This window comes from Nuphar pumila, chromosome 7, assembly GCF_984573655.1.
Source record: "Nuphar pumila chromosome 7, dmNupPumi1.hap1.1, whole genome shotgun sequence".
Classification (NCBI taxonomy): domain Eukaryota; kingdom Viridiplantae; phylum Streptophyta; class Magnoliopsida; order Nymphaeales; family Nymphaeaceae; genus Nuphar; species Nuphar pumila.
In genome coordinates, this window is record NC_143255.1 from 15,855,777 (window position 1) to 15,865,784 (window position 10,008).

General features: G+C 41.8%; 1 protein-coding gene across 1 annotated transcript; it reads left to right on the forward strand.

Annotated features, from left to right (window-relative positions):
• The first annotated feature begins 2,013 nt into the window (after window positions 1-2,013).
• LOC149831269 (benzoyl-CoA reductase subunit C, putative (DUF630 and DUF632)) lies at window positions 2,014-5,378 on the forward strand. Its single transcript, XM_090012976.1, has 4 exons — window positions 2,014-2,890; window positions 3,249-3,433; window positions 3,623-3,846; window positions 4,601-5,378. The coding sequence occupies exons 1-4, from the start codon at window positions 2,014-2,016 to the stop codon at window positions 5,376-5,378; spliced, it is 2,064 nt and encodes a 687-aa protein (XP_089869102.1).
• The last annotated feature ends 4,630 nt before the right edge of the window (window positions 5,379-10,008 follow it).

Below are 10,008 nucleotides of genomic sequence, written 5' to 3' on the forward strand. Positions count from 1 at the left end.
ATAAAGTCGATCGAGCTGAGCCCTACTTGACAGCATATTTAGACCCAGCTCATTTACAAAATACATGAGCCCGATAACACAGGTCCCATCCATTAACTGGGCCTAAAGAACCTGGCTCGAGCCCGATTATAACTGAGTTAGATTGAGCTCAGGTCAGGATATGGGTTGAGCCTGTTGAGCTTTAATCGGGCCAGGCATGCTCAATATCCACCCTACTCCGGCCATGCATGCAGCATCTCCACGTGTCTGCCAACTACAATCCAATTCAAGTGTAACATACCCGAAGGTCAGACTAATACATGGATCCAGTATAGTTTGTGAAATTTTATACTAGACTCGGCCCGAACAAAGTTCTGATTAAGACTGCAATTTTTCAATGTAAAAATGATAAAAATAATATTTTATCGGGTATGGCCTGGGTCTGGCACAAGTAGTTTTTATGGGGTTCAGGTATGAATTTTCTTACAGTGGGTTTGATTAGACCCGGGTTCAAACCCGATACCATACCCGAAAATCGAGGCCAGGTCTGGTTTCACCAGATTACCAAACCCGACCCGTTGGCACCCTTATGCCCGACCGAGTTCAAGGATTATTAGGAACCAACCCACACGAATCGCCCGAGACGATTCATACATCGATTTATTACCACGAATTTTCGATCCCTTCTCTCACTAATTTTTCTTACCAAGGTAAAAAAACTGGAAAAGAACAGGAGGAAAAGGTTAAAATTGTTAGGGGCAGTATTGTAAAAGTGCTCACATATAAACTCTCCCCTGCGGCGCGTGTATACCGTAAATTCCTTCCAAAAACACCCCACAACCAAACAAAAGAGAAGCAGCAGGCGAGTGAAATAGAAGCAGAGGAGGTGGAGGAGGAGGTTAGGTTTCGGACGTGCCCGCCGGATTCCGATCGACGACTCTCCGGAGATTCGTACGGTCTTGCGGTGGAGCTCCTTTTCCTTTTTGCTTTCCGGCCGGAGATCGCCGGATCACCGCTAGAAATGAGAGCGGGAGTCATCTGAGAAGGAGAGGGACGAAGAGTTGGGATTTTTTTTCCTGCATGCGTGATAGGAATGTAAGAAGTTGAAAGCTCTAGCTTTCTTTTTTTTCCAATTTCGTTTTATTTTTCTTCTTTTTCGTTTTTGAAGTCTTTTTAGTGGAATAGTGCTTGTTGTTCTTGTTTCTCAGGGTTTCCGGAGCTCTTCTTTGTGTTCTTCTTTCTAATGATTTTTCTTTTTGTGCGGATTTATGATGCTCCGTAGTGAAGGAAGAGACTGGAGGAATCTGCTGTTGGAATGGGGGAAAATGTGATTTTTTTCATGAAGATCTGTGTTTGATATCTGGATTGCGTTTTTTTTTCTTGCATGATGGAACTTGAGAATATTTTGGATTCTTGAGCGATATGTAGAGTTTTTCGCCAATCTATTTCTTTTTTCCTTTTCAGCTTTGGATTTTGTTTTCTTAACCGAGCCTTCAGAAAACCGGTGCATCTTTTACTAGGAGCGTTATTTTTTCTTCTGAAATTTCCCATCTTTGCGGTAATTTTCTTAGTTTATTTTCTCTTTGTAGCAACTTTCTTAGTTGGTTTCTTTGTCGCAGAAACTAAACGAATACTTTAAGTTGTTTTTCCTTTCCAAAAATAACCTTCCTTTGTAAATAATCTGTTGGAGCTCGGTGGAAACCTTAATAGAACAGAAACTAACATTTAATGGAGATCTTCTACCGAGATCCTTTTGGAGATTGATAGAGATCATTCTATCTAGACTTCGATGGGATTCTTTCATCTCAGAGTGCTTTCTCTCAAAAGGATTTTTTGTTATGTTTTGTTTTTCTAGAGCGCTGTTGGTTCTAACATGGAATCTGGGCTGAAATTATTACGATGGTTGCAATCTTCCTAGTGAGAGATCATTTATTTAGTTTTTCTCCCTTTATCTAAGTTATGATTTGAATAGTTCAACTTATGTCATGCCCTCCTGAGTCCTGAGTAGTTCCCTCTGGTTTCCGAATTTTCAGAATGGGATGCGCATCAAGTATTGAGAGGGAAGAGAGCGTTCGGAGATGTAGAGATAGAAGGCGGCTTATGAAACAAGTAGTACAATATCGTAATGAGTTTGCAGTTTCTCAGGTTGCCTATCTGCACTCGCTCAAAAATACTGGTGCAACTCTCAGGCAATTTGCTGAAGTAGAGTCCAGCGAGCTCGGTACAGTCAATGCAGCACCCTTCAGAGTTACATTTCCTCCGCCTCCTCCGCCACCACTGAGCCCTTCTAACACACATTTTACTGCACCAGCAGAAGAACTTGGTGGTTATGATCAAAATGACAAACCCCTTCAGGAAAACATAGAGATTGATGAACCAGGGAATCATACGCCCCCACCACCGTCGGATCTTGGATCATCTTGGGAATTCTGGGACCCTTGCTCCCCTGAATCCCCTTCTCAGCTGAGGAAGACTGATGATTGTCAACAAGTGGAAGATGAGGATTGGGCAGAAACAAATACTGAGTTTGAGGATGAAGAGGAAGAACTGGAGGCTGATTTGGTTTCCAAAGTTGTTCATGAGAAATCCACTGTTAAAGAAATAGATTCTTTGGTCCAAAAATCTGTAGTGGAGAAATCTTCTGCTAGAGAAACTGATTATTGGGTTTCAAAAGTCGTGCACGATAAATCTCCTGCTAGAGAAATGGATGATAATTCGTCAATGGTGAGTTGGTACACGAAAGATTCAGACATGGCTATGGTTGTTTGGAAGACCAAGAATAGCTTAGCTGGGTTTATGAAGAATCTAGATGACTATTTCCTTAAAGCATCTGCTGGGGGCAAAGAGATCTCCACCCTCATGGAAAATAACAAGGGCACTTCCTTGCTGCAGAATTTCATTGAAACCAAGAGTAAGATCTCTCTCTCTCTCTCTACTTTAGCTCTTTACTTTTTCTATATTAGTTTGAACATTGAACATGTTTATACTGTTGTTTTGCTGGGAAATCTATATTGTTATTTGTATCAGCTGTTCTCCTGTTTCTTTCTATATTTGTCCTTTTCTCTAAGCTTTGGCTGCAATCTGTTTGTCTTACATTGTTATTTCTCTGCATTGTAGCAGATAGTATTAAATAAGTGTCTCATTCTATTGTTTAAGCATTGGTCTTGTTTTTTGTGGGCTATTTGTAACTGAATTCTGGACTAGGCTTTTTTGTTATGTTTGTCAAACACTTAAGGATGTGTGTACCTGGTTTCTGTTCTTTTCAACAGAGAAGAGCTGCAAGTCATCAAAGGTTTTCAGCTCATTGTCTTGGAATCGGTCTTCTAAATCACTTCAGGCCAGCAGAGACTCTTTTGAATTTCAGACCATGGATGAAGCTTACAGACCTAGCAGCCTTTCTGAAACACTAGACAAATTATACGTGGAGGAGCAGAAGCTCTATGAAGAAGTTAAGGTAATCTTGTTACATGCGAAATATGGTTTTTGGATTGCATTTGTCTTCTCCAATGCAGGGGACTGATGATGCCTTTACCAGTGTTCTCTTTATTTCTTTGTTATTCTTCTTGTTTCTTGGGTGACAAGTGATATGCCTCTCTTGCTTATCTCAAAGAGGAACAGTGCTAAAGTATCTTATGTTTTGCAGGGTGAGGAGATTGCAAAGCGTCAACATGAGAAGGAAGTCCATTTATTGCAGAGGCACGAAGCTAAGAACCAAGAGGGAGTGAAGGTTGACAAGACCAGAGTTAGTGTTGAGAGGTCACGTTCCCAAATCAATTCTCTAAAAGTGGCTGTTGCTACGACTTTTTCAACCATAGTGAGGCTCAGGGATGAAGAGTTGCACCCCCAGCTTGTTGAATTATCTGGCGGGTAAGTCAGATAATAGACTTATATTCATCGCAGCTAATACAAAATTAATTTCCTTTTACTAAGTTTTGTTTATAACATCAGGGATTTTCTGAACTCCCAAACATGTATGCATGTGACACGCATGGCGCAGGCCTAGTGCACCCAAAAATAGTTTGTGGTCATTCTTACTAAGAGGAGATAGAATGTTCAGAGGTTGAAACAATAATATGATCGGTTTTATTATTTATTGGGCTTTTGTTTTTCTCTCATTCTGATTTGTTAAATGCCTGCCAAGTTCCAGGAATGCTTATCATCTTTTTCTCTGATTTGGTGGTCGTCTCATTTTTGTTGTCCAACCAACTGAGAAGACCTTTATCTGTAGAAGAGGACATGAAAACAATACTATTGAAATCCATTAAACAAACAAAGCATTCAGAAAAAATTCTGGCTTGAGTCCATACCAAGTCCCACTTGTGAAACAAACCAAGATGTCCTCAGACTCCCAAGGTTTTTATACGTTCAGACAACTCCAACTCATGCTATTAACCGGTGGTCTGATCTTTGGTCCACTCTAATATTTGCTCCAGTGTCCTCCGTGTACTGATCTTTTGTTTCAAATTTTTGCATAACTTGTTGATGGTACTCTGTTTTGTCTATCAGAAATTTGTCTGAAGTAGAATTATCTTGATTTGTTCAGTATTATTGTCACCGTTTTAACTGTCTTGAAGTTTTCGTTTCCAAACTTCTAAATGTTCTCATGCAATTTGCTTCACAGATTGACACGGATGTGGAGAACCATGTACGAGTGTCATCAAGTTCAAAACCACATCTCTCAACAATTGAACAACCTCAATGACCAGCTTAGTACTGAAGCAACTACAGAGTATCATCGTCTAGCCACTATCCAACTGGAAACTGAGGTTGCTGCCTTGTATGCCAGCTTCTGCAACCTGCTCAAGTCTCAACGCGATTGCATGCGTGTGCTCAATGCATGGATCAAGCTGACCAACTGCCTTACCGATGGTGGGCACGACGACTTCATGGATACAGGCGCCTTTCCCCTTTGTGAGCAGTGGCAACTTGCTCTCGAGAGGCTGCCGGATAAAGTAACTTCGGAGTCTATCAAGAGCTTCATTGCTGTTATCCATTCCATAGCAGTTCAGCAGGCTGAAGAACACCAACTGAGAAGGAAGTTGGAGAGGCTCGAGAAGCGGCTGAATAAGGAACTAAAGTCTTTGAGCTTAATGGAAAGGAAGTACGGCATCGATACCGAATTCCTTTCCAGCATGAACGTGAAGCACCCGCTGTGCGTCAAGCATTCAAAAACGGATGTGATCAAGAAGCGGGTAGATGAGCAGAGGAGCAAGTATCACAGTGCTGTTCAGGTTACGCGGGCAATGATGCTCAACAACCTGCAGACAGGGCTTCCGAACGTGTTCCAGGCATTGACTGGATTCTCAAGCGTTTCTATGCAATCATTTGAGGGTCTGTACAACCAATCCAAGGGTGTTCCTGATGATAACAGATCCGGCTCTGTGACCGTGATCGTTTAAGCCTCCTAAGGTAAAGACTTTCCCTAATCATCCATCTCTTCTTCATTTGTGTAGAGAGATGATGGGCAATTCTGCAATACTTTTTTTTTTACTGACAAACCGCCCCAGGTGCAGAGACCTAGCCCCGCTGGCTCAGCCTGCTGTACTTACGGTCTTTGTCCATTAGAACTCCCAGGGCTTACTCCTCCACCCCATGGAGTCACCAAGCTTTGGCTTACGCAAGGCAGGGTGGTGAGGGCCATGGTCTAGTTCCCATCCCACTACCCCAAACCCCTTGGGTCTAATTATGCAGTACTTTGAACCAAGGCAACAGGCAAATTTGCCTGAGCCTTAGGACATGGTTGCAGTTTCCATCTGTGAGGGTGGAACTTTTGTGGCATGATTCTTCTATTACCATCCAGATGGACTTGATGGATCCAAGATTCAGCATGATGTGTCTAGTTTTACAGACTTGGCAAAAAACCTATCTGGTTCTGGTATGACCAGGGCCAAGTTTCCTCAATAGGCTGAGCCTTTAAAAGGGTGTGTTTGGATTTGTGAATTTGGTTGGAAATGGAATTCTGTTCCCCGAAAACTCTTTTATCATTTGTAAGTGAAGTAAAATCCCAAACCGATCCACCCAATGTGGTCGTTTCCTCATAGGTGGATCTGGATCTAGCTGGATCCATAAAAGGTCCATCAGTAACCTAACAGGTTCTGTTTTGATGGTGCTTTTCCATCGTGGGGCGTTGTCTAAAATCTTTTAATATATAATGAAATCATTGCATGCTTTTCTTGCATGTTTTATTATATCTCTGACTTCATTCCTGTAGCTCTTCTGCAATGCAGGTCTCTGAGTCTGTGACTGTGCTCCTATATCTACCGGCGCGCATAAGAAACAGTGAGAATACTGTGAAACACCGTACACAAAAGCACCATCCAAAGCCCAACACCTTTAGATCATTTAAAGTAACTACCCCAAAACATAAACTTGCAGTATATCACGACAGGAAAATGAAACAGTGTTCCTGATTTCTTTAATCGTTCCTTGTTCCCTTTCTTTCCCCAAATCTCAGCCAAGTTGTGTGAATATCTTTTCGACTCCATGGTTGTACCTTTTGGCTGGACTGTGGTGTTTTTCATGTAATTTTTTAGAGTAGCCATCTTATGAAGTGACTGACACATAGTGACCACCATGATCTTTTGGCTGTTTGTTCCCAATTTTTTTGTTTTTGTTTTTGTAGTTTTCTGTGTATTCTTTTTTGGGGACACGATAAGTCGTACAGAGGTGGCTCTGGGAACAACGGATTACCAGTTTTCTGTCATCCAGGGGGGTATGCTTGTCATATTGTAAAGTGGTACTACCATTGTGGTCCATCCCGTGGCTGTTTTGGGGTCCTTTAGATGTTGGGTATGTCAAACCTAGGGATGGCAGTGGATCTGGGGAAAGCGGGGCCCCGCCTCGCCCCGTTTGGTTTGGACCGGGGATGAAGGGTATGAAACGGGGATGGAGGCGGGGGTGGAGGATAAAATCCATCCCCGCTGTGAAGGCGGGGCGGGGGTGGACGTGCACTTTTCCCCGCCAAATCCCCGCCCCGACCACTTTTCCCCGCAATATCCCCGCCCTGCCTCATCCCCGTTTGGACCGGGGATGAAGGGTATGAAACGGGGATGGAGGCGGGGGTGGAGGATAAAATTTTGAGGCGGGGCGGGGGTGGAAACCTTGTCCCCCGCCCCACTGCCATCCCTAGTCAAACCTGACTCGGTAGGGTAATCGGCCTACACGACTGAGCCTCTGTTCCTGTACCAAATATTCTTTAAGGAGGAGGGTTTTGGTGGAATTGGAATCTGAAAATCCAAACCCAGGTATTATATAACACGGTTTTTTTATTTGGATTTATAACCCAAAAAAACCGAAGAAACTTCCCACGGCGTTAAGACCTGGTCGCGCTGGCTCAGCCTGCTATACATACGGTCGTGCCAGCAGCTTAAAACCCTGAGGCTAGGACCCTCTGCCGCCCTGGGCTATCTCACGGTTTTGTCCGGCTGCTTCTTTGTTGTTGAGAGATTACCAAAATGCCCTTGTTGGAGGGATCCAAGACATGAATTCTAATTGTTTTTAATTTCTTAATTACAAAAGTCCTGGTTTTGTTTTATCCAATATGGACAAGGCTATTTTCGATATTTCGTGTTGCCTAGAACGCGACCAAGCCTGAGCGGTGGTACAGTGTGTGTTGAAGCAGCAAAAGTTGAAGACGGGGATCATATGGTGGCAATGGTGCCGAGTCCTTCGTTCCCTACTGTTCCATGTTGGACCTTTTGTCCTTTTATCTCTCTTCACTCGTCCTTTTCTTTTCCACTTCGTTTCTTACGTTTACGTATGTATGATTAAAAAAAAAAGTACTGGTCTCGATAAAGCAGACTCCCCCATCTCTGTTTTTATCGTCAAATCTTACTGTGACTAAATCCTTGTCCTGGCGATCAGTGTAGTCGTGCATGCCAATGTCAGTTCTTGTTGGCAGGATTTTCTCAGAAAAACAAAATCTCCCGATAAATTAAATTTTTAATTTTTCCTTGGAAATACCTTGGGAAATTTTGACTGTTAAGGTGTATTTTTGAAGAAGGAAATAAATTAATGGTCTAGATTATGCTAAAAATAACTATATAATAATAAGGCTTTTCACATTCTAATTGCTAGATGGAACTAAATTAACCATGTGGAATCCATCCATATTATCCAGTGTACTTAAATGTACTAATATGGGGGATTCTGCTATATTGTTGTTATCGTTAACTTGTTATGAACTGCTTGAGCATGTGAGATCAATGCTCCATGTTATAGTTAATGCACTATATCGACACTCAGATTAGAGAATTTTGGTGGTCAGATCAAATATGTTGGGAAAAGCTCTCAATATTGATGGCTTTGGTGGCAATGAAGGGGGTGGGGGGGATCTAGTCTGAGGGGGTTGGCGAAGTGGGGTTGGGCCATGGCTGCCAGACGGGTGGACAATGTTCCATTTTTGCTAGACTCACCTTTTGTTCCAGCTTGTGCCCTGAGGGTCTTCACCTTGGAGTTTTATGCCTCTGGGTAGGCTGAGCTAGCACGATCAGGCCTTCGATCCCAGATGTGGTTTCTTTGAGTAATATATTGAAAAAATTCTAGGGGGACCTCACCATCTTATGACTGATAATTGCATCGTAATGTGCATGACATTGGTGGTGTCAGATAGTGGGTCGCAATTTAATCTATAAGTTACATGATCCAGATGTTAGTAGGACCCTAATCTGAATCAGGTTTCACGAGCTAACTGGAGTTGAGGGTTCTATTGGGGTTTCATCATTTTACCTTTCACACACCTTCATATTGGTCCGGGTTTGCCACCGATGGACAGACCGACTTCTGAGAACACCTTAACCTATCTGACAGTCCAGCCAAATCTGGTACGGGTTTATTGGGCACCAACTAGGAGGACCCAGATTTTTCCATATCCAACTCAAACAGTATCTATTACTATTAGAGGGTATCGAAGGGATCATGGCTGTCACTTGGGCTCGGACCTCCCCGTTCTGGTTAGGATATCCATCCCTGCTCCCTTATAGGGTCCAAGTCCAAGGAGGTGTGCACCTACATGTTCAGATGGACGTTTACTTGACAGGGGAACGTACTTTCTTTTTGTGTACATGTGTGACGACACACTGCCACTAAAAAGTACACAACCAGCAAGCCATTTCTTTTCTCTGACTGGTTTGGGGGTCTCCCGGGATAAAGCTTTCTCAAAAGCAGTGCTAGCTTTAATCATCATGATTGCACAAATATTTGTGCATTAAGCACCTGATCACCCTTCATCTCGGGGACAGGGCCTGTCTGGTGTGAGACCCAATAACCCATGGGGTGATGGGTGCTTAATGCACAAATTTTTGTGCAAACATATTGCACCCGATGCCCCCATTGTTTAATATATCAGCAGCTGCATGACAATGCGACGACGATAGCGATTTAATTATTTGCTTATATTATGCATCGAGTTGTTACTTACCGTAGCAATAAAAGAAACAACTTTTCGTATATCTGTGTTGACAATAGTGATTCACGTGACAACGATTTCGATAGAAATTGCCAAATGAAAAGTCATTTCAATACAAAAATTATCATCGCAAGCCCGCAATAATGTATTTCCACACGCACACGTTTTAAAATTTTTTCTACATATATCTTACAAATCGATATCAGAAAACACATAATATCTTACAAATCGATATACATATCGCTTAATATATTACAAATCGATACGATAATTCAGCATAATATCTTACAAATCGACATTACAAAACACATAATATCTTACAAATCGATATACATATCGCAAATTATATTATAAATTGATACAAAAATCCAGCATAATAGCTTACAAATCAATACTACAAAACACATAATATCTTAAAATTGATATATAAATCATAAATTATATTATAAATTGATACAAAAAATTAGCATAATAGCTTACAAATAGACACTACAAAATTCATAATATCTTAAAAATCGATATACATATAACAAAATATATTACAAATCGATACGGAAATCCAACATAATAGCTTACAAATCGATAATAACAAACAAAACAATATCTCACAAATCAGTAGTACA

Excerpts from the sequence above, each read along its gene's own strand:
- LOC149831269 (XM_090012976.1), top strand. The coding sequence starts at position 2,014 with ATGGGATGCGCATCAAGTATTGAGAGGGAAGAGAGCGTTCGGAGATGT. Across the intron at positions 2,891-3,248 it reads GAATTTCATTGAAACCAAGA|AGAAGAGCTGCAAGTCATCA; the intron begins GTAAGATCTCTC and ends TCTTTTCAACAG. Across the intron at positions 3,434-3,622 it reads AGCTCTATGAAGAAGTTAAG|GGTGAGGAGATTGCAAAGCG; the intron begins GTAATCTTGTTA and ends TATGTTTTGCAG.